The sequence below is a fragment of the Typha latifolia genome, chromosome 14, assembly GCF_019914945.1.
Source record: "Typha latifolia isolate L0001 chromosome 14, TyphaL0001v2, whole genome shotgun sequence".
NCBI classification, from domain to species: domain Eukaryota; kingdom Viridiplantae; phylum Streptophyta; class Magnoliopsida; order Poales; family Typhaceae; genus Typha; species Typha latifolia.
This window is the reverse complement of record NC_133099.1, coordinates 702,245-725,459: the sequence shown is the minus strand read 5'-3', so window position 1 is coordinate 725,459 and position 23,215 is coordinate 702,245. Positions and strand designations below refer to the sequence as shown.

The following is a 23,215-nucleotide window of genomic DNA, read 5'->3' as shown; positions in this document are numbered from 1 at the left end:
GTATCCATGCAGTGATATCTAGAACAAACAAAATTCATTATAATTTAAATGCCATTTGCACGAAAATTCAGAATGGATTTTCGTTTTGCAGTATTTTCAAAATTTTCCACTTTATTGAACTAATCAAATTTGATCATACATCTAAGCTGATTTTTTATTTACTATCTATGAATTCCGTAAATATTAACTAATCTCATTTAGCTACTTGGCACAGAATCTAGAAGTTCTCAAGCCCTCATTCTTAGTATACAAAGGAAGGACTGCTCGTGGAGCATGGACTTCTCATGACCAAAGATGGGCAAAAATTACTTACCATGATTCCTTATGTTATATGTTATTGGTGTTCGTTCCTTTCCTCAGTGTAATCAAACTGTTAATTGGCTTGCGAATACTAATTGGATTATATTTAATAATTTTTTGTTGAGCAATTATATTTCAAATCTTAACATATTTTAGATTTGAACGCTTTTGGTTGTATTTATATTAGAAAAATTTATTAATCAAAGTTTATGTATTTTTTAGCCCATCATTTTAACCAGGAATATATATATAGTTTTTTTTTTCTTGTAGAATATTTGTTATCGTTTAAGAGGATTATCTTTTACATAGTTTTTTGCGCTATATATCAAGATACATATCATGACCCTTTGTGCATATCAGAGAGATCACTACTAGCAGTCTAGTACTGCTGCCTTTCTGACTTCTGAAAGCACAAAACACTTCAATAAGTTTGAATGCTGAGAAGAAAGGACTGTACCACAAACCAAACATATCATTTTACAAGGGAAAAGCACACAAGAAAAGGCAACACGCACACTCTCTCTTTTAGCCAATGTTGTCATAATATGGTCTTTTCAACAAACATTTAGACACACAAACACACACAGAACTGTCAGAAGTACAAGAACCTCCCTTGGCTCTTGAGGCATGCACTGCTTGGGCCATCAATGAGGAGTCCAACATTGCTATTTGAACCAACCATATGCTTAGTCTCTTGCTCATAGTTGTAATTTTCAAACGAAATCTCTCCTCCTCCACCACCACCATCACCAAGTATTAGCTTCTGAGTATCTTCCATTCCCCCTCCAAATAGATAGCTCTCAAACCCTATTTGCTCACAAACATTGTTACACAGCTCATAGTCCATATCCCTCCCAAGATCAGAGGAGCTGCAGCTTTGCTCACCCCCAAACGTGAGAATAGTACTAGTGCCACTTTGATCATCTTTTCCCTGGATTAAAGGAGTAGAAGAAAGAATGGAGGTGTTAGAATTCATAACATACGGTGGGATTAGGATTCCTTCAAGGCCTAGTGGAGATGAGAATGTATCAGTAGTGGTCTGAAGAGGAGATGGGAAGAGCTGTGGCTTGATCTGCTGCTGCTGCTGAGATAGCTTTCTCTGGCTTTGGGGGAAGCCCATGAGCTTCTTCTTCAGCTTAGTGTTCCAGTAGTTCTTGATATCATTGTCAGTTCTCCCTGGAAGCTGTGATGCTATGATAGACCACCTGCACTAAATTCATACATATATAAGCACTAGAAAATTAATCTTCTGCTTCCATATAATGGGTGCATTAATTGGCATGTATATTGATATGCACGGACAAGACCAAATGAATGTAAGATGATCATCATCCCAGAAGGGAAATAAAGTGGCATATATAAATGTGTGTGTGTGTATATATATAAAGTCACTTCACCTGCTTCCTATGCTAGAAAAGAGATTGAGGATGATCCTATCCTCGTCATCAGAGAAGTCTCCATGCTTTATGTTGGGCCTCAGATAGTTGAGCCATCTTAGCCTGCAACTCTTCCCACATCTCTTTAATCCTGTTTAAAAAAAACAATCCATTTATATATATCTATCAATATTTATGTAACACACAAAGAAACAAATCTCTCTCTCTCTCTCTCTCTCTCTCTCTCTCTCTCTCTCTCTCTCATGAAGAATCTCTTACCAGCTTTGTGAGGGAGGGCAATCCAATTGCTACCAGTGCCGTGCTTCTCTATGTAATCCTTGAGCTTTCTATCTTCCTCTGGAGACCAAGGTCCTTTTTTCACATTAGCCTTATCACAGCATGGAGCCCTCCCCATTTCTCTATCTCTCTCCCCTTCCTCCGGTCCTTTTGGCTTTTATTAGGCCCTTTGAAGGAGACACTAGCTCTTTGGATACAAGAAATGTAGCTAGAGATAGGAAGAAGAAGAAAAGGAAGAAGAAGAAGCTAGGAGGACAACTCATAGGTATATTTAAAAGCTAGGAATTTTTTTATGTTACAGAGAGAGAGAGAGAGAGAGAGAGAGAGAGAGAGAGTATAGCTCGTCTGGTTTCAATCAGCTTTAGCCTCTTGGTTGGGCCACAGATCTCAGTCTTGGAGCTAACCTAGACTCTCTATATATCATGTGTAACTAAACAAATCCCTACACTCTTGGAGGCCCCGAGTACTTGTACCTCTCTACTTTGGCTACAGAATTAAAATAGTTAAAATGTAAGGCAACTAACAAAGTGAAAGGGATATGATTCGTCTTTTAATTAGTGGAAACCTTCCGAGTTCCAAACCGCAACATACAAATTTCTGTTAGGATCGATGTAACTTTCGTTACCGTAACCAAACGTTATGAAAACTAATTATAAAGATTAAATATAGGGTGTTTTCTCTATAGAAAATAAAATAAAAAATGCAACATGAGCCCTAAGATACTATGAAATATAAGTGTCTTATAATTTGTTCATTTTCCTTGAAGACTCCTTGGACTCAATCATGCAAGAGTTGTATACAGAGAGACCAACTCATCCCTTAGGTGGCCCATTAGACTATAAATTAATCAGTAAGAAAATGCTAGTCTTGGAGGTGAACATAAATCCAACAATGTATTAAAAGTCAAAGGTGTAATATATAATGGCATAGTTTGGAACCAAGAAATCCCACTTGCACCTATTAAATACTTCTCTTACGTTGCTTATAAGAAATAATACATAGGCATAATAAGCTTCCATGTATCTCATAAGAATTCAATCATTGATATCCAAACCTTGTATCCATCAAGGAGAAGAAGAAGGATTGTGACAACCTAACTACTAATTATATCCTACTCCCATGCAACTCAATTATACATGCAAAACCATCCATCCATCCAAGCTGTATATATAGAATTCCTAATGCACATCACTTCAAATAATACATGCATGCACTCGATCGCCATGTGAATCCTAAGTCGGTTGTCATTTTAAATGGTTGCGAGAACTCTTATCATCATCACTAAAGAAAATTTATCATGTTGATGCCTTCTTATACTTCTGTTCTATGTGCAACTATTGTTTTTTAATTCTAAAGTTTCTGTTAAAACTATCAGAAAATTAATCCTTTTGTCATCAATCCTTTTATATATATATATATATATATATATATAAGATTTGAAATGTTTAAGGTGATGTTTGTTTTAAGTTCAAGGCTAGTTGATCCCCAAACTTGGTTAGGAATTTCTAATCGTGTTCAGTACCCAAACTCAATTATACATATACTTTTCTAGATCATAATTTTACCTCTGAGATAACTTACATATATATTTTATAAATTTAATAATAATATTTTAGTATTATTTGCATGAAATATACTTAATTTTTCTAAAAAGCATAATTATTTTTCACATATTTATGACGCACACATTACTAAGAAGGATTAAAAAAAAATTGTTGCAAAACATAAAAAAGTATTTAAGTCTTTTTTATTAATATTAAAAGTAATCGTCAGGCTGTTGCATTCGTGTTAATCATAAGAAGATAAAATATAATTTTTTCCTTAATATATAATAATAATATCATATATATATATATATATATATAATATTATAATAGCCTCCTGTTCATGTGTAGCTAGGAAGGCAGAGACTTAGTAATATATTCATAGAGTGTTAGAAGATTCAAAGCGAGTACAAAATTTAACCATTACTTGTGGGTGATACAGACTGCATGAACCAGTAAAAGGCCATGACCATGCATAAAAACATATACTAATTGGATGCATTTGTCAAGAGAAATATACATAAATAGAGATGGACATCTAAGATGAGTTGTGTTGATGGGACACTCATTTTTTTTAAGTTCCCACCTGCTAGATTCTATATATCAACATAAATAAGGTGACCTAAGTATAGAACTCAACTATAATAAGCATCACATCCATCAAACGTCACGTAAATATATCTTTTATAGGCTTATCTATAATATATTTAGTTTATATTAGGAATAAACACAGACTACCGTTGTAATTAATATTGCTATGCTAGTGAAACCTAGCTTATAAATAAAAAAACTAGGATAATTTTTCTTCGAGGAAAAGGTGAAGGGTAAGTTTAAGGTTTGTTTCTAGGGCAGTAGGCAATCATCCCACTTTTTGCATCTTTGTCCTAATACTAATATTATATACTAACTCGGATAACTACCTTTTATTCTTTTAATCAACAAAGATAACCATAGGTAAAATAGAGTCGAGATAACTCATCGTGGTTAGTCCCGGATAAGGTCGGATAACTCCTCTTATTCAGCTTATAGTTTTTATGCAGTAGAGGACGGAGGACGGAGGACGGAGGTCTACCTGCTGGGGCCCGCAGCCAGTAAAATGACGCCACGTCAGAAGTAACGTCAGTGTCAGCGAGATCCAAGGTTGGCGAAAAGAGAGATCTCATGCAATAAAGTAAAAGAGGAAAAGGGAATGCGTATCACCGAAGGAAGGTGACGTCAGTACTTGCGTCCACCGGCCTCGGGATTCGGGCGGCTCCTGATCCGCGACCTTCGTAAACGAATGGTGTAAATGTTTCTTTTTTACGTTAATTTTAGGCATCTTGCCGAGAGAAATAATTGCCTCAATTAGTAACATATAAAAAATTGTTAAAACACTCTATATTTTATCTTTATTATAGTTCAGTAAATATCTATCATTTGATAATATATTTTACTTAAAATATCTTTTAAAATAAATGAAGAAATTGAAAGCAGAATACAAAGTGTTTGAATGATAAATATACATATGCGACGGAAATTAAAAACAAAAAGAAATAATATTTTAGCCAAAGTAAAATAGAAACATCCGACCTGCCGGATTCGAACCAGCGACCTAAGGATTACTGAGCACACTACAGTCCTCCGCTCTACCAACTGAGCTAAGGTCGGTTTTGAAATTTTTTATAATTTTTTATTGATTTATCTTATTCAAAATTTAAATTTCCCTATTAATATCATCGGGAGATTTGTATTTCCTAGTGAGTAAGCTGGGATCGTACTCTGAGCCTTAGCCCAAATTAATGGAATAGTAAAAGAATTACACCAAATCGAAGGGCTTCAGACTCAGGTTCAATCCCACCCTTTTTCACTAACGAAATAAAAAATCATAGAAAAGTTTGGGCGGCAAGGTTAATCTCTCTCTTTATATATATATATATAATTGCCATTAATTTTATTTCAGAATATCACAATTTGTATTATATTTATTAAATATATAATATTCATATAATGTATTGGTTACTGTGCAAAATCTTTATATATATAAGCAAACTGGGCCCAATTCCCATCTCAAATTGGGCCTACTACACTAGTGGGCTTGGGCTAAGTTTTATGGTGTTCGATGCCGTTCTGCGGTTTGGGCTGGGTTTCCGAATCTCGAGGCTGATCTAAGATTAATTTGCTTGGGCCAGTTAAGAAGTTGGTTCGATTATAGCGTCGTCAGCGAAGCCCTTCTCCTTTTTACCGTCTTGGAAGCCAGGATTGTCGGAGTGCGGCGGAAACCCTCTACGTCGAATGGAGGATACGAGGTAGTACTGCACGATACTTCTGGAACTAGTCTTGGATTGTAAGATTTGGTTGAGATATGAGCGGTTCTGGAACTGGAATTTAGCGTTTAGGTTTTCTTTGTGCTGGTAATTTGCATAAATCGAATTGTTGCTTAGAGTTTAATTAGCAGGAGTATAGATAGACTTCTTTTCTACTGTTTACTTGATTCATTTGTTCTACTTAAAATTGCTTTTAGATGAATGGCGTGCTTATGTTGGTGAGGCACGGAGAGTGATTTCATGATAATATCATACATATTTTTAAATTTGTCTATTTGGTAATTTTTTTTTTGCCAGATTGAATTCTCCTAGCACATCGGCTGTTACACTTGAACTTTTAGGGCACAAACTGCACATATCTCAGGTAAAAAATTTTAGCAAGCTTACCAGATTGAGCTGAACCATCTTAGCAATTCGTGCTAAAAGATCCAATATTTCAGTATATAGATCATCTTTTCTAGAGATTCTATCTTCTAATTAAAACTTTTCAATGCATTTGATCACCTTACCTTGCAATAATCTCCGGTGAAGTAATAGTTCTTATTACCCAAGTTAGTGTATCTAATATTCTTGTTGATGTATTTGATATTCTTTAGATATCTGTATTTGCAATCCTAGCACATATGGAGTAAATTTTTTATGCTGCAAATAGATGTTGTCTAGTTATACTAATCTATGTCGTAATGGCAGGATCCGAACTCTAAGCATCTTGGGACTACAGTTTGGGATGCATCGATGGTGTTTGTCAAATTTCTGGTAATGACTTGAAAGTTGTTGATTGTTCTTTTGATATAATTCGGAGTTACAAAAATATGATGGCAATTGTTGAAATGGAAAATCTAATTAGTTCAAGAAGAAGATGCAGTTCTCAGTAAGGGCAGGAAAACACAAAGGAAATTATATAGAAAGTGGAATACCTTTACACCTCCTTTGATCCAGCCCCTACACTAGCTACTAATACAGGGGATCATATTGGTGCAAGACTTTGTCCTTGGTCTTCTAATTCTTTCTTCAAGTGTGTTCAAATTTTAAACAACAGGTCCTACTTCAAGTATGTTTTGAAAATGTGGTTAGAGAGATCTTTGGGCAAAGGGTGATACAGATCTGACCTTCTCAAACTATAAGCACTAGTTTCCTGATTTATATGTGCTAACTTGATTTGTCTGTGTTAATACAGGAAAAGAATTCCAGAAAAGGAAGGTTTTGCCCATCTAAATTGAAAGGAAAACGTGTGATAGAATTAGGAGCTGGTTGTGGTTTAGCTGGGCTAGGTGAGCCCTTTGTACCGTATTTGATTTGCTAACCATTAGAAGAAATTGATGAATAGTGCCAACATCTCTATTTCAATTTTACACAGTAATGTCTTGTTATCTATAGGAATGGCGCTGCTAGGATGTGAAGTAATCACAACAGACCAAGTTGAGGTTCTGCCATTGCTTATGAGAAATGTTGAGCGTAATACTTCCTGGATCCTGCAGGCAACTCCTGATTCAGGTTGTTTGTAAATTGTTTTCGATAGATTTATGTAAGATCAGTTATCTTTTCCTGATCTCTATGTTTTGATGTAACTTTCTTCAAATTTACATTGTTATATTCCCTGTCCTATCTAATATTTTTCATGCATTGCCTCCACTGCTCAACACATGCCTAGGAATTACCTTGAAATTAGACCATGTCCACTTTGGATTGCTTGTTTATAATTAAACTGAGCTCAATCATAATCATAGTACCTTGCTAAGACATCTTTTGAAGCAACTAAAAACAACGTTGATATGTATTGCTTTCTCTATCTTGGGTATTTATACTATTTGATTTACTATTGGGGAAAAAATAATATAATGATATTATGGGTTTACATTATTTTACTGTTGAATAAAAAGTAGGTCTCTTCTATATGTTTGTAGCTTCCATTGGCTCAATTGAGGTTGCAGAGTTGGACTGGGGAAATCAGGAGCACATAAAAGCTGTTGGTCCTCCATTTGATTACATCATCGGTACTGACGTTGTAAGTCACTGGTAGTACATTTTAACTGTTGACTAACCAAGTTTCAAAGATTCTTGCCTAACCATCTATAATTTCAATATCTTATGAGCATAGCAATTAGTTCCTCTATATATGTATTCTTTAGTATTTCAATCCCAAAGCTAGTCAGTGCTCTCCCTAAGTCAGAGAATTTCCTTTTGTGACTTTTAATTTCATGGTGATTATTCCATTCATTGTCAAATTTAAATTTTGCTTCCTATCAAGTTTAGAAGGTCATTCAATGTTCCTGGGTCCATTAAATTGAATCTTTCAAATTAGACTATAGTAGGAATGCCCATGTTGACTTGGAAAACTGGTTTGGTGCTGGCTGGTAGCAACTATCAATTGGTACACTATTGTCCGAGGACTATTAAATGGTATGACAGACTTTAGACTCCTTTTACGAATTTGATGTAGTCATAATTTGCTATTGAGCAAACCACCTATCCTTATAATCCTTATCCAACAATCTTTTCACAATTGAATTAGTAGACTTCCTGGTCTTCTCTGAAAAGATTTGATATAATACTCAAATATTTTCCTATTTGTAATGCCTTAGCCTTCTAGCTTGCAAACAGTGCATTGAAATTCAAGCTCTCAAGCATTCTAGTGATGCGTGGGGTCAGGAGCAACTTGCAGAAATCAAAACATTTGTCCTGCCATTTCTACATAACATAATCATTTCTAATTTGGAACCTCTGTGAGACTTTCTTTTTATGTTGAAGGTTTACGCAGAGCATCTATTGGAGCCACTGATGCAGACAATTTTGGCATTATCAGGACCTAGAACGATGATATTGGTAATAGAGTACACATTTTATCAATATTTGAATAGTTTTGATGATATTCTAATTACTATTTCTACTTTAGTTAGGTTATGAGATCCGTTCCACCATAGTCCATGAACAAATGATTCAAATGTGGAAGAAAAATTTCATAGTGAAGAACATTCCAAAATCAAAGGTACATCTCCAGCTCAAATTACACTTACTTTGCTTGAAGAGGATTCTGAAAAATAGATAATGTTGCTGTTGGTGAAGTAGTGTACATCTAGTTTTGTTGTTAGTTCTTTGGTATTATATATACACCCTGCAGTTTTACCAGTTTAACAAAAAAAAAACACATCTTTAATGACCTTAAAATTTTGACTCTTTGAAATCTTATGGGAGTTTTTTTTTTTAAAAAAAAAAATCTGTTGCCTTTGTTTCTCATTATGTTGCAGATGGACAGTAAGTATCAGCATCCCAGTATACAATTATTCATGATGGAGTCAAAAGTCCAATCAAAATGCAAAGATGATGCATGCACTGCAAGTGAGATATCAACTTCTGGTCATGGAAGCGATGAGGACGATGAGAGATGCAAGGCAGGAGAAGGGGAGAACGCCGCAGCCAAGACAATATGTAATGGAAATCTTGTTGAATTAGAAAAAAAGGAGCTTGATGATTGGGAAATTAGAAGATGTGGAGCTATGGTTGCAAGGCTTCTACGCGACGTTAAGATAACATAAAATACATGGAAGTTGTTCATTGTGTGAATCCTGACTATCATAATGGAATGGATCCATGGAATGAATGAACTCTGGTCTCACAGCCGTTTCAGAACATTGGTAAATTCGGCATAAAATGCTCCTCTCTGCTTCTTTGATGCGATCTGAGAAGTTTGGATATACGATAATATTTGAATATATGAATCTATGGTGATATACTGATATGGTACGGGTAACAGCACGGAACGGTGCTCATGGACTGTATTAGGCTTAGCCTAATATAAAAATAACTGGAGCACGAATTTGAACAAGTCTTACTCGATTCAGTCTTAGACTAGTTTTGGACAGGGTTTGGGGTTTAAGTTTTTTCTGACCCGATCTAATTTATGCTTATATTGTTAGGTGGCCAATTACAGATGGGCTTAGTCATTCGATTTAGAATTTTATTAGAAATAAAATAGACTAAAATTAGGAACCAGATTATATAATTGGTCTCTCATATTAATTAGTCGACATTTAGCTCTATTTGATCGAGTTGCATATTGGGCTACGAGTCAATGGTGTTTTTGAACACTCTTATAGCCCCAACCTTATTCTCCGCTTACACAAGTAATACAAATTTCATCCCTTCTCTATCTAGAACACAGTTAAAAAAGAACAACTTCACAACTTTATTAAAACATATACATAGGTTTAAGTGGAGAGATTTAGTTTAGCACTACAATGCATGAAGAAAACAGCACCCCGACCACAACTAAAAAACCTTAATCATAACTGATACTAGAAGATATATACTTGTTTCCCTAAACGCTTGGAATAAGTTGGAAATGAAGCAACTATATATCAACGCCCTTCTCCAATACTTATAATGGCATTGCCCTCCACATTATGATCAGCAGTAGTATCTCCTGCAGGAAAGCTTGATGTTTCACCGAGTTCGCAATCCATCTCCTCTGAATTTGGCTGCGTCCATAAGCTCTGCTCCAACCTTCGCAGCCTCTCAAGTACTTCGGCGACTTCCTTCATTGTTGGCCTTTCCACACCTTTAAAGCTCAGACACCGATCGATAAGCTCTGCAATCTCTTGAAACAACTCCGCATCTCCTTCATGCTTAACCTGGTCGTCCAGAATCTCGAAGAACTTACCCTCCCTCATTGCCGAATTGAAATAGAAGACGAGGCTTCTCTCTTCCTCTGATCCCTCAAAGTAAAGCGCTCGTTTTCCAGTGAGAAGCTCTAATAGAACCACTGCAAAGCTATAGACGTCGCTTTTATCCGTCAACTGGCATGTCTGCATGTACTCTGGATCTAAGTAACCGCATGTCCCTTGCACTAATGTAGCTAATTGAGTTTCATCCGTGGGAGCAAGCTTTGCAGTTCCAAAGTCTGACACCTTTGCAGTTAATTGCTCATCTAGTAGTATGTTTGCGGACTTGACATCTCCGTGAAGAATAGGAGGGGAAGCCCATGAGTGAAGATAAGCCAATGCTTGTGCTGACTCTATGGCGATCTTTAGACGCGTATCCAACGGCATGGGCCATTTTACATTCACATCATGGAGATGGTGAAAGAGGGTGCGGTTTGATATAAACTCATAGACCAACATAGGAACTTCGACCTCTAAACAACAACCCAAAAGTTTAACCACATTCTTATGGTTGATCTGGGAAAGTATAAGCGTCTCCCGTGTGTACTCCTTAAGTCGGCTCTCATCCATGATCCTCGACTTCTTAACAGCCACTGTTCTTTTGTCTTCTAAAACACCTCCATAAACGATGCCCTGGCCACCACGTCCGATGATGGAGGTTTTGTCGAAGTTGTTGGTAGCTTTCGTAAGTTCTTCACGCGTATATATCCTGAAGGTGGTAGGATTGTGTGAGTTGATCATCTCTTGTTGCAAAAGAAGACCACCGTTCTGTTCAAAGAACTTCCTTTTGGTTCTACTAAGCTTATTCTTTTCAAATCCCAAGTATGCCAAAAAACAGGTAGCTACTAAGAAGAAGAGGCCAATGCCGCCGCCTGTTCATAGGACATGAGGGAGGAAGAAGAAAACCAAAAAAACCGTACGTAATTAAAGACGTCTTGTTTGTTACCTATAACGGGTTTGAGGAAATCCATTTTGTCATCTCTATGGCAACCGTGTCTCTCGTCAGCATTCCCCTTGGTTCCTCTCGGGCAAGTGCAGCTGTAGCTCCCTTCAAGGTTTGTGCACTCCCAAAAGCAACTTCTGTTTTCTCCCTTCGGCGCGCACTCGTCAACATCTGCCATCCCATTTATCCAAATAAACTACTAGTTAAGTGCATCTTAAGTTACAGTACAAGAAAGATGAAGTGTAATTATATTAACCTTGGCATCCATTGGCCATGAATGGGTTGCCCTCGTAACCTTGTGCGCATTCGCAAGTATATCCTTGAGGTCTGGTCGAGTTCTGGCAGACGCTGTTTGCACTGCGGCAAGGATAGTCCGGTCGGCGTTTTGCCTCCGGGCAGGATGCATTGGGGATGACCCAGTCGAGCATTACCGGGTACCCTGTTTTCTTAACTCTGTTGTTTAAGAAATCCTGTCCCGGGAGATCCTTCACACTGAAATTGTACCAGCCCTTCTCGACCAGCATGCCGAAGCTACAAGGACTGTATGTCCAAACGTCGGTGTGATTTAAATTCCCCAAAGTCACAATGAAATAGTCGAGACCCTTGGTGATGTTGGTCTGGCAGCAGCCCGCCCTCGTACATAAGCCGCCACTGGCGACGCTGTCCAGCTTCTTGCATCTCGACGAGCACCCGGACCCGTAAATATCATCCCCATTCTGTCCTTCGATGTAGCCGACGGTTGCGCAACCGATGGCTGTGAACACGTTGCGCGTGTCGGAAAACAGGTATGCCGTAGCCGAGATGTTGATCCCCATGTCGGACCAATCAGTATTGTTGTTCCCGGCGTAGCAATCGTATGCGGCGTCCTCCAAGAGAACGCGCACATTGGCCGGCACCAAGGATATCTCCAAGACCTGCATCTGGGTATTGATGTCGGGATTTATGAAAGGTCTAGGAGGGGAATAAGATTCGTTGCAGGAGACGTTCAAGCCCTCGACATAGCATCCGTCGCCGATGCCGAAAGGGTGAGGTACGCTCACGTCGCCGCACTTATCTCGGCAGCCCGGCAGTGATATGTTCGCGGCCGAGGCATCGCCAAGCAGCAACACTACCAATACAAGCAGTTTCATGACCATCTATGCTCTCCTCAAAGAGTAGTGGGATCGATGTATTATAGTAGAAGTGGTAGTTACTATTCGGTTAATTGACCCACCAACCTTGTTCTGTCCCTTGTGGAGCTTACTATCATAAACAAACAAACAAACAAACAAACAAACAGACAGGCAGCCAACGATGTCTCGATTCTTGAACATGGAAATGGCAATCATGATTTATAAAACTCTTCGTTGTAATACGTACCTGTTCAAGAAGTCATGCACTTCTTAAACTAACATTATCGCAAGTCAACTTAGTCGTCGCATGTGCTATAAAACTTTGTAGGTATTAATCATAAGATAAATAGGTGACGGCTAAATTGTTTTGATCTTAAAATCATACAAATATAACACCTTAAAAAACTCTGCTAAATATTAACCCTAACATTTATATTTTTTAAAATCTTATACTATTTTACTAAAACATAATAATTTTAATAGTGAGTTGAAACTATGTATATTGTTTTTGTTTCTGCATAGAAGAGAGAAATCTAGAAAATGTGCAACGTGTATTGTGAGGTTGTGGTTAGTAAAGTGGATAAAGTTTCAGTCACTTTAAAGTTGCTGCTAAGTCTTCAAACGACTTTAGCTTAAAGTTTAAGCTGACTTCATGCTGCACGTTGTTAAAAGATTACAGCAATCTTAAGTCTCCTTTTCGAGTTTTTGGCTAATTTAAGGTGACGATAAGAGATACTTATTTATAAGAAATAAAATAAAAAAAAATTACTTTTAAAAGATTTAATGCATGTCTCAAATTTTTTAAAAAAAATTACTAATATATAATTCTTAGAAATCCAGTAATGAATAACTGATATATCTCTGCACGTATTATATTGGAAGCTCAACCATTACATCAAGAGGCACTGACAGCTCTTTTGATTGCCATTGTCGATCGAACTGGAGGATTCATAGACAAACTAGCTTTATTTTATATACTGTTAAACATCTTTATTCCAAAATTTAATTATTCTACTTTTAAGTTATAACTCATCGATCTTTATTCCGCCTAATCACCAGAATAAACAACTCACTCCCCACTAATAAGAGGTGCCTCCGTCCAACCTCCAGAGTCTTTCATGCTCAGTCCATCCAAGCATGAGAGTTGCATTTTTATTGCTGTGTCATCTTCAATGGAATGGAATAAATATTAACCCCTTTCTTTATACACAGAATCCATCAATCATAATCATATAAAATAGATCATTTCAATGAAAATTTACAATCAAATTATTTCATTATATCCCTTCCGTCTACATTATATTTTGTTGGGTATATCTCATAGGGATAAATGATACGGATATAGCCTCCCACCTGTCCAAACTCGTCGTCTCTTTTGGCTTTTGAAATGAAAAAAAACTCGTCCGAACCTTGCGTGATTCAGACAAATCACTTAAGACCTTGTCTAATTTGTCGAAATTTAATTAGTTAATTTTATTTTTTTTTAGAGAGTGCATTATGTTAGATATAAAAAGATATAAAAATATTTAATTACTGAATCACATTAGGGGTCTCTAAACTCAAAATAAATAAGACATAAATATTTGTTAGGTTTGATACCTTTTACCAGAAAGACAGGAGATTTTTACTAACATTTTACACCCTCAGGGAGGGATGATGGTTGTTCATTGTCATTTATGATATATCTATAAATGATGCTTATAGCCGGTACAATGAGTTTATCTGCTAATGGACAACTAGTTAAGTGTTAATCTAGTGCTACGAGGGACCTGTGCACGTCCTTTAAAAATTTCAACAATTTTTTAGCCATTGCATATGATGATGTAGAGAAGCATCAAAGTATACGAGGAATAATTACTTGCCCTTTCCTGGAATAAACTTTACAATGGAATATTTGGTGGAGAACCACCCACTAAATCTATCTTTTATTTATTTAGCGAAAGAAACCACTACATCTATCTTAATCGGAAGTACTTTAATGCTCAATATCTCAACAATCATTCCCTCCCTAGCTTTTCTTGCCTTTTTTTTACACAATAATAATATAAAAAAAAAAAGGTAAAGCCCACCAACTTAGTATATCAATTACTAGGAATCTAAGTACGAATAAAGTTGAAAGGTGAATTGGACCACCACTTATTCTTCCAGGAGATCAAGTTCCACACTTCCACCTTTGCTTCCTCCTTTCCCCTCCCCGCTTGTTTTATACCATGATTACCATCAGAAGATTTGTGTGTGTAGTGAGTAAGCTGGGACCGAACCCTGAGCCTTAAAAATTAATGGAATAGTCGAACACTTTTACCAAATTAAAGGGCTTGACGCTCAGATCCTATCCCATCCAGCAGAGCTCTCTTCAAACTTAGATTGAAATTAGTTTCAAGTCTACCTAATGCTAAAAATTTCTAAACTAAGGTGGCATTTGGGTCATGCATAAACATACTTATTTATGAATTAATTAGGTATTCCTAAATATATTGTAAGACCAAACACTAACTTATATATTTTTTAATTAAATATCTGTATAAGATAAGTCATGTAACAAATTACATAAAATCTTATCCAAAATAAAAATATACTAAAATTATCATATTTTCTAAAATTAATTATTACAGTTAACATACTTATTCATAGTTTAGTAAACAAACGTTAATTACTGGGCCGGGCCTGGCTCACCTAAGCCCGACGTGCCGCCACATTCCTATAATTTTTAGCAGGACATTAGCTATTTAATTTATTAAATACCATAAATATCACTATGAAAGATAACCAAATTATTTTCGTGGAAGACCCATTACACTTAGCCCATTATGACATCATAATTCTTATAACACGACCCGTTATGCTCAGGTCAGGCCATTACACCCAACCTGACTAGTTGGCAGGCTGGGCTGCGAATAAATGCTGACCCGAAGAGCTCAATCTAAACCCCGCCCGGCCTGCCTGAGATTACCATTAAATTTATTTAAAGTAATCATTATATTTCATAACCAAACAACAAAATGCAAGTAAAATTATAGATGTAACTAATTTTATATTTAAGAGATATGCATAAAATTATCCTTAAAATAATTTATGCGAGAATCAAATAAAGAAATCTAGGAGAAAATAAAATTTCCAACCTATATGCACCTGCCTAGCATACATTAAATTTAATATACGAAAACTAAAATATCCATTTATTTTAGCAACTTATTAAAGAATGTATTCGTTTTTAAAATTATTTTATCTTGTGATTTATATTCTCAATCTTTCTTACTTTTAATGCCAAACATTATAAAAATTCCATAACGAGATAATATAAAAGGGCAGTAAAGTTAAAAAAAAAAAAAAACAATTAATAATTTTAATAGAAAATTATTTCATGTTAGTTTTGATTAAAAAAACTAACAATTTCACATAGATTAAACACCATAAAATATTTAAGGTACACAAATAAAAGTTTAGGGAGAGACTTTATAAATTTGACCTAACCATAAAAATTTCTGCAAGTAGCACTATATTTGTTTCCTAATCTAAATTTAACTCTAATATCGATTCAAATACTGACTCCTAATGCTTGTCAGATGCAAAAGATTATCATCATCAACATCTCCACCATCATTAGAATGTAAATTAGCAATCACAAAATCCTATCCTTTTCTTAAAAGGCCAATCACAAAATCTTATCTCAAAGGTCAGAAGGGAGAAAGAACAAGTCCTTTCGATTTTCTAAGCAACTTAAGTAACTGGAGAACAGTATGAAAAATTGAAAATGACAATGACTTGCTTGCCGTTGTCTTGACCTCATTTCTTCTTGTTATGTTTAGCATCTGTTTTTATTTTATTTTCTTTTAAACTTTGATAGAAAATAGCCTCTATTTTGCTTGGAGTACTCATCTTTTTCTCTAATGTACTTTCTCTTTGCAAATAACAAATAACAGCATCATTAATACCTGCGCACAGTTTCTCAACCACTGGCGTTAGCCGACAATTCTGCTAGGGTCTTCGGGCGCCGCCAGAGGCTTGCCTCCTCTCCCCTCCATTACTCTCCCTTTCTCTCTCTTCTCTTCATCTCCTCCTCGCCCGTGTTGATGATGATAATATTCTGCTCCATTGCAATTTTCCTGCAATCAGTTCTGTAGGCAATCTACCCCGAGACCAGACAAAGCTTCGTTTCAATTTCGAGATCGGGCTCGAAGCGAGGCTTGATGGCACACATAAAGGTAATGCATGTTTCATGAAGCTCTAGGATCCATGCAGGATAGGATGTCATGAATGTCAAAATCGAACGAGATTATCTTCTTTAATCTACTGTTATCCAACTAGTGACAACTATATTTATCTCGTGAACCTTAAGTAGTAGATTATAACTTGAGATAACTTTTGATAGATGTGTTTATCCCTATGTAGGACAAGGACAACATCACAATTAGATCATAGTAGATTATAAAATCTCAAGTACAAATTTCAAATGTAACAATGGTGAACAACACAACTGAACTTCTTTCCCATTCTTCTACTATTATAAACTGCAGTCCAAAATGTTAGCATATACTAAGTAATGACAAATTCAAACTGATACATCTTGAACTCATTAACCTGATACAAAGATAGATGCCCCCCTTTCAAGACAACCCAGATGAGATATTCATCCCTGCCATCGAAAGTAAACAAGCAAATAAATACTATAACTTGGATTCAAATTAATGGGGTTGGAAGAGGGATAAAAAAAAATCTTTTATAAATACCATTTTTATTGGATTATTTGAAAATTTTAACAGCAAATAAATACATAAACACAATCATCAAACCGATCGAAGAAGAAGGGTCTTGGAAACCCTAACTTTTGGGGACGGAGTGGAGGAAACCCAACCCTAGATCTGGGAGAGGAAAGGATGAGGGGGGAGGTCGTACCATGGAAGGGTGCTGGGGATTTGGGAGGAGGGAATCAAGCGATGTCGGCATCGTCGAAGTCGTCCTCGAAGGAGTTGAAGAAGTCGGCGTCGAGGGGGACGTGCTGCTTGTCGAAATCGGCGAGGATGTCGGTTGGGTCGGCGTCGTCGACTTCCATGCCGACCTGCTCCTCCTCCATGTCCTGCTGCTCCAACAAATAGGCGTTCGTCGGAGTCTTCATCTCTCTCTCTCTCTCTCTCTCTCTCTCTCTCTCTCTCTCTCTTCTCTCTTCTTTTGATTTTGTAGACAGTCCGAAGAAATTCTTTTTAATTTTTGGCAAAAGGTTGCTTATGTTATAAGTGCTAATTGGCTTTCTCTCACAAAATAAATAAATAAATAAATCTAGTGCTGTCTTAAAAAATAATATTTATACTTAGCACTTCAAAACTATTGTCATCCTTTGTCATATACACAAAGCAATTTTTTTTAATACCCACATAAATCGTTTGAGCCAAAAAAAATATCTATATAAATATCTTAGTTTAGAATCTATGTGGTATTTTTTAGAGGCTTATATAGTAACAATTTTAAAAGATGTTTATAAAAAATAATAATAGTTTGAAAGAGTTAAGTATAATTATAATTAATATTAAAAATAATGAAAACAAAAATGTTACTTGCGAGTTCAATTGTTGGATATTAGTAGTGTTCGGTGGAATACATCTCACGATATAACTATATTTTTGCATTCTCATAAATTTGGGATTAATTAACCCCTTGTTTCTTTTCTTTTGAGGTTTTTTCTATGTAAATTAAGATTTGATTTCTTATTTTAATTTTAATTTTGATTTTAATTCTGATTTTGATTCCGATTCTAAACCCAAGCTAGTTGGCTTCTATGCAAACTCAACTAAAAATAAATCTAAATTCTAAAATATAATTTAGGTTCGGCTCATCTATAATCGAGATAAGACCAAGCTGATCCTAATTCGAGCTAAAGCCATAAATGAGCCCATCCAAAATTTAAATAAATCAAGCTCAATTTAAATCTTAAATGAGTTCATTCAAGTTTAATGAGCCTAGCAAAATCTAATAATTATAAATTATACATAGTATAGTATATATATAATTTTGACAGCCCAGAGCCTTAAGAGCAAGAGTAATAGTACTATTAAGGCCTTTGATAAGGATCATGAGGTACTTTACAATGTTATTGATGATTGGGATATTCTACCTGGTAGAGCAAGAGGGTAATGCACAGCATGACCACTAATATTTGAATGATTCATTTAAAGAATAAATATCACATAATTTATAATGCTGCCAAACATAAATAAAAAGTCAATCAAAGTTCTACGTATTGTTGCTGTTCATCTTGGAAGAATAGAATAAGATCTTATTATTGCTTGGCTCCACCACTGTTTGAATCCAGGTTGTAGTCGTTGATCAAATTCTTATATCTCTTACGGAAAGGGGGGAAAAAGGTCAATAAATCGTAACAAAATGAAGAAAATATTCTCGCTGCTCCTCGTAGTTAATGGATGTGCAATTTGAACCCCAGGAAAACACTCATGGATCCAAGTACAAGAATGCTGAAGAACCAACTTCTTTGAACACCTCGTAATTCGCATCCATTTGATGGAGAGCGTTGAGCAGGAAAGCTGTCATAGAAACATAATATGTTGTAAGAAATTTAAATTATATCGTCATTTCTCTATCTAAACTAGTAGATTAAGAACCATATGCAACTTACCATTAATTGATGAGTTTTTTATGCAATGACTAAAAGATCTCAATTGCCTCACCTATTATTTGAAGTAACTTTTCCAACATCCGACGAGCACTTCTCAGGTTGTCGTACTATGTATATTTGATCTCCACTACTGCTTTCTCCATATAAATTCTGATTATGATGCCATGTCCACAAGGCAAATGTTGAATTGATAACCTGTTCAAGAAAACCAAAAATGAATAAGAATGTGTATCACACTCGGTAAATATTATAACTCATTAGTATCTGTAACATTCGAGGTGTGTCACTTGGTGTAACGATAAGGTTTTGCTCTTCTAAAATTTATGTCTGGAAATAGTCTCTTCAGAAATGAGGGTATAGTTATGAACCTCAAGAATTCCATGTCCGAAACTGCTCTCTCTAAGTGCACTCCACTCTGGTTGCTGAGTCCAACAAAATTTTCCCTTGGCAGGACCTGATGAGAAGTTTAAGTGGCAGACTCCTCCAAATTCTGGAATATTGTCACTTTCTGAAGGACACTTTCCAGGATCATCTGCATAGTCGATGTCAATTTTCTCAATATTTCCACCATCCCCCACAGTTATATAAACTGGCCCACAAGGATCCAATGTATAGTTAAACACTCTATTCATCCTCTCGTAAGCATGAACCTGTTAGATTTTTCGAGTAAAAAAGCCATGTCTATAGATGGACTAGACATATAGTTTGAGATAATTATCCATATCATGAATAGAGTTCAAGTTCTTACATGACCATTAAAAACAACATCAACACCATACTGGTATAAAAGCTCTTCCATTTCCAGTCTCATACACTCAAATTCCTGATAATGTGATGAATAGCTATTATACCAGGGTGAATGCCAAGCAGCTATAATCCAAGGGGTCACTTGGCGATCAACCTGGTGTAAGTCTACTTTAAGCCAAGAATATTGAGCACCTGCATTAATACACTGTAATATAATTATTACAGCAAGAAGCACAAAGAATAGTTGTAAAGATTTAAAGCAACAGAATAAAACTTAAGGAGTAAGAACAAGGTACTTGTCTGGTTGTAATCAACGTATGAACCCAGCATGATAAAATGCACTCCGCCAGCATTGAATGAGTAATAGAAGCTGCTATTGGATCCACACTCTTTTGAAGGAACAGAAAAACGAGACAAGTAAGATGCAAAAGTTGCCCCGCCGACTTGCGGCTCGATTTCGTGATTCCCCTCGATCACCATCATCGGAATCTTCGATGTCAGGGGTTCCATGAATCTACATCCAAATAAATGACAAGGATTTGTATACCAACATCAAGTAAAATGACAATTTATAAACAAATTTGTATTATATAACTAATTAACCTAAAAGCTCAAGTTATTAGAGAATAATAGAAAGATAAATATACCTTCCCCACGCATCCCAGCGTGGTTGGTAAGTCTCTCTAATGGGCGCATTAGGGAACGAACATGAGAAGCAAGAAGTTCCATTGCCACCTGTCGTCAAGTATTGATTTGCATAGCTCATGTCTCCCACCATCAAAATTATAGTAGGGTCGTTTTGAGCTAAGTGATCAATGGTAGTTGTAGAGTTGCTGGTGAGACCTAGATCCCCAAGAACTGCAATCCTATGAGGGAAATTGTTTGCTGAAGAGGAGGGCAATGTCTCAAACGAATGCTCTTCACTCAAGGCCATCAAGGAGCTATCCCCACATTTGTAGTAGTATCTTTTTCCAGGGTCGAGGCCTACAAAATGTACCAAAAGAATTCAAAAAAAATTGGACGGAGGATAATACCAGGTTTCAACTTTCAAGCACTCAAGGTGAAAAATATTGTTGACCTTATTAAGGATTGGTAATTAGAGCAGGCCAAACTCACCCCTTTCAGTTACCATGAGCGAGTCCGCTAGATATTTGTTAAATATAACATCTAAAAACAATCGTTCTTTAATATTTAAGTTTTTAGAGTAGTTGTTAAATTAATGAAGCATCTTAGCATTCATTTAAAATATAAAACCTCGGTCTTTTTAAATCAAGTCAATTTCTTCTAAGGATACTATCAGGTTTCATGCATTTAGGTTAAAAACGTTGTTGACCATATCAAAATGATGAAAGGATATATGTAAGAAAAATCGTTAAACTTCTTACCATCAATTCTGACATGGTGAATAATCCCTGAAGTATAATTCAATAAACCCTCGAAAGGATACAGTTGGCTGTAAACTTCCGCCGTCCCTCTCTTCACGAATGGATACTTTCCACTCTCTTCTCCATACCACACCTCGCTCCCCACCGTCGACGGATCCAAAGGCGTCACATTTGATCCGATCTTAGCATCACCTGCTCCCAAATCGAAATTAAAATCTCCAGTAAAACCCTAGATCCAAAACAAAACAAAAAAACATCAAAAAAAAAAAAATTTCCTAATCGAAAGATCGACAGCTGCACCTGTGATCCAAGAAACCCAGATCGACGTGGGGGAGAAGGAAGCGGCGATGGCGATCTGCTCCGGGAAGGGCGATTCCACCTTCTTCGCGAGGCGGGGGTCGTCGAGGGGGACGTCGTCGCTGCCCCTGCGGAGAGAGGGGTCGAGCCGCCGCGTCTCCGGCAGGAAGGGGCCGTCGAGGGTCGTAGGGATCGGCTTCACCGTGGAGATCCGCAAGAGGACGAGGAGGAGGAAGAAGAGGACGCGAATAGAGTACGTCATTGTCAACGACGGACATTGGAGATATTCTACTGTTTAAAAGAGTTTATTCTCCGGACGAAGTGAGAATATACTCTCGTATAGCACGGTAGACGAAGGCGACGCAACGACGAAGACGATGTTTACACTGTCCATGACGACGCATAAATCGAGCACATGCGAATAAGTTGGTTAAAGTGGGCGAATAGTGGACTTCGTTTTATTAAGAAGTACGTGCCTTATTCTTAACATGCTATCAGAGACGAGAATAGAAAAACTATTCGAAATGTAAGGTTGCTAAGTTGACCTGTGATAGAATAATTCTTAACAAACGAGAATAACATAGTTTGGTAAGACTTAGACGGATACACCCTTGAATATTTAATAAATTATGTTAACAGTGACGCCATGGCTTTGATCACCGTGAAGAAGATGATTAACGACGAGGATACCTTTTTGTATACGAGGATTAAGCAAGTTGGATAAGAGATGTATACGTGGATACCTTTTTTGGAGGCTCGACCAACTTGGTTTCTAATCAACCGCAGGTTAGCGTGTGATCTAGCTGTCTGTTTTCAGACGTGGCCAAAAAATTTATAATGTAGGGGGGTGATATGCAAAAGTACGTGCATACATGAAGATTACGACCATTATTATTTTAATGAAAGAAAGATAACAAGTATAGCGATAAAAGGATGGACCTCAATGGTACGATAATTGTAAGTTATTCATTTTCATGTACATTATTCAAGTTTTGATTAAAAATTTTTTATATTATAAGTGATAAATAAGTTATTTGAGTCGAGTTATTATGTTTTTATTATAAAAGAATTGAAATAATAAGTATAAACATGACCTATTTAATAAATGAGAAATCTGAATCAATCTGTTTGTAACTTGAATATTATTAATATTAAACTCAAATCTGTTTAAAATCATCGGATTTATAAAGAATTATCAGGTTGAGTCAAAAAAATCACCACCCCTGATTTTGGCATTCTAATGCAAAGAAAAACGGGTCACCTGTTCTATATTCTGTTTGGGCTCTTCTTGGGCCTCAATAAAGATCCCATTCAAATTGAGAATCCCCACCTCTTGGGCCTCCTACTGGACTAACTTGCCCAGGGGTGTGCTATAAATATCTTACAAAATTCTCCGACCGAATGATTTAATCACAACGGCGTTTACCGGTCAAAGGAATTAATATCACGGTGGGCTTCGGGCTCGTCCTAATAAGTACACTGTGACGATCCATCTCGCACCGTCCATTAAGTTAAACAACATGCTGTCTTAGCCGTCCGATGGTCGGTAGAGATTTCCTTGTCAGGCTCTTTAAGCTGGGAAGTACCCTGTACCCGTTCGGGAAGGGAATCAGATTAGCAGAGACTTC

General features: G+C 36.5%; 4 protein-coding genes, 1 long non-coding RNA gene and 1 other non-coding gene across 12 annotated transcripts; 1 reads left to right on the top strand and 5 right to left on the bottom strand.

Annotated features, from left to right (window-relative positions):
* Nucleotides 1-752: 752 nt before the first annotated feature.
* On the bottom strand, nucleotides 753-2,409 carry LOC140801174 (uncharacterized). Its single transcript, XM_073156176.1, has 3 exons — nucleotides 1,956-2,409; nucleotides 1,698-1,827; nucleotides 753-1,505 (listed from the first exon to the last, which is right to left on the bottom strand). The coding sequence occupies exons 1-3, from the start codon at nucleotides 2,089-2,091 to the stop codon at nucleotides 893-895; spliced, it is 879 nt and encodes a 292-aa protein (XP_073012277.1). The 5' UTR covers nucleotides 2,092-2,409; the 3' UTR covers nucleotides 753-892.
* Nucleotides 2,410-5,080: 2,671 nt separating this feature from the next.
* Nucleotides 5,081-5,164, bottom strand: TRNAY-GUA (transfer RNA tyrosine (anticodon GUA)). Its single transcript is given in 2 exon segments — nucleotides 5,081-5,116; nucleotides 5,128-5,164. It is a non-coding gene; the product is annotated as a tRNA-Tyr (tRNA).
* A 537-nt stretch (nucleotides 5,165-5,701) lies between these two features.
* On the top strand, nucleotides 5,702-9,554 carry LOC140801321 (uncharacterized). 7 transcript variants are annotated; one of them, XM_073156368.1, is made up of 9 exons: nucleotides 5,702-5,802; nucleotides 6,118-6,184; nucleotides 6,511-6,576; nucleotides 6,998-7,091; nucleotides 7,198-7,314; nucleotides 7,725-7,825; nucleotides 8,569-8,643; nucleotides 8,714-8,806; nucleotides 9,066-9,554. In XM_073156368.1, the coding sequence occupies exons 1-9, from the start codon at nucleotides 5,789-5,791 to the stop codon at nucleotides 9,351-9,353; spliced, it is 915 nt and encodes a 304-aa protein (XP_073012469.1). In that variant the 5' UTR covers nucleotides 5,702-5,788; the 3' UTR covers nucleotides 9,354-9,554. The 7 variants fall into 7 exon arrangements, 6 of the variants coding, with proteins under 6 accessions (XP_073012469.1, XP_073012473.1, XP_073012471.1 ...); XR_012111413.1 differs by having other exon boundaries at nucleotides 5,713-5,802; nucleotides 8,718-8,806; XM_073156367.1 differs by having other exon boundaries at nucleotides 5,713-5,802; nucleotides 7,198-7,317.
* Nucleotides 9,555-9,979: 425 nt separating this feature from the next.
* On the bottom strand, nucleotides 9,980-12,768 carry LOC140800887 (wall-associated receptor kinase 5-like). Its single transcript, XM_073155797.1, has 3 exons — nucleotides 11,678-12,768; nucleotides 11,425-11,592; nucleotides 9,980-11,350 (listed from the first exon to the last, which is right to left on the bottom strand). The coding sequence occupies exons 1-3, from the start codon at nucleotides 12,555-12,557 to the stop codon at nucleotides 10,176-10,178; spliced, it is 2,223 nt and encodes a 740-aa protein (XP_073011898.1). The 5' UTR covers nucleotides 12,558-12,768; the 3' UTR covers nucleotides 9,980-10,175.
* A 4,167-nt stretch (nucleotides 12,769-16,935) lies between these two features.
* On the bottom strand, nucleotides 16,936-17,733 carry LOC140800890 (uncharacterized). The gene is made up of 2 exons (XR_012111324.1): nucleotides 17,427-17,733; nucleotides 16,936-17,166 (listed from the first exon to the last, which is right to left on the bottom strand). It is a non-coding gene; the product is annotated as an uncharacterized lncRNA (long non-coding RNA).
* Nucleotides 17,734-18,668: 935 nt separating this feature from the next.
* On the bottom strand, nucleotides 18,669-21,958 carry LOC140800888 (purple acid phosphatase 23). The gene is made up of 8 exons (XM_073155798.1): nucleotides 21,591-21,958; nucleotides 21,291-21,482; nucleotides 20,553-20,889; nucleotides 20,202-20,419; nucleotides 19,907-20,097; nucleotides 19,527-19,808; nucleotides 19,211-19,353; nucleotides 18,669-19,066 (listed from the first exon to the last, which is right to left on the bottom strand). The coding sequence occupies exons 1-8, from the start codon at nucleotides 21,847-21,849 to the stop codon at nucleotides 18,940-18,942; spliced, it is 1,749 nt and encodes a 582-aa protein (XP_073011899.1). The 5' UTR covers nucleotides 21,850-21,958; the 3' UTR covers nucleotides 18,669-18,939.
* Nucleotides 21,959-23,215: the final 1,257 nt, after the last annotated feature.

Coding starts and splice junctions, on each gene's coding strand:
- LOC140800887 (XM_073155797.1), bottom strand. CDS start 12,557: ATGGTCATGAAACTGCTTGTATTGGTAGTGTTGCTGCTTGGCGATGCC. Junction 11,593..11,677: donor CATGGCCAATGGATGCCAAG/GTTAATATAATT, acceptor ATGGGATGGCAG/ATGTTGACGAGTGCGCGCCG. Junction 11,351..11,424: donor TTTCCTCAAACCCGTTATAG/GTAACAAACAAG, acceptor TCCTATGAACAG/GCGGCGGCATTGGCCTCTTC.
- LOC140801321 (XM_073156367.1), top strand. Junction 6,577..6,997: donor TGGTGTTTGTCAAATTTCTG/GTAATGACTTGA, acceptor GTGTTAATACAG/GAAAAGAATTCCAGAAAAGG. Junction 7,826..8,568: donor ACATCATCGGTACTGACGTT/GTAAGTCACTGG, acceptor TTTATGTTGAAG/GTTTACGCAGAGCATCTATT.
- LOC140800888 (XM_073155798.1), bottom strand. CDS start 21,849: ATGACGTACTCTATTCGCGTCCTCTTCTTCCTCCTCCTCGTCCTCTTG. Junction 21,483..21,590: donor CTGGGTTTCTTGGATCACAG/GTGCAGCTGTCG, acceptor ATTTGGGAGCAG/GTGATGCTAAGATCGGATCA. Junction 20,420..20,552: donor CGCTGGGATGCGTGGGGAAG/GTATATTTATCT, acceptor ATTTGGATGTAG/ATTCATGGAACCCCTGACAT.
- LOC140801174 (XM_073156176.1), bottom strand. CDS start 2,091: ATGGGGAGGGCTCCATGCTGTGATAAGGCTAATGTGAAAAAAGGACCT. Junction 1,828..1,955: donor TGCCCTCCCTCACAAAGCTG/GTAAGAGATTCT, acceptor TTTTTTAAACAG/GATTAAAGAGATGTGGGAAG. Junction 1,506..1,697: donor TTTTCTAGCATAGGAAGCAG/GTGAAGTGACTT, acceptor AATTTAGTGCAG/GTGGTCTATCATAGCATCAC.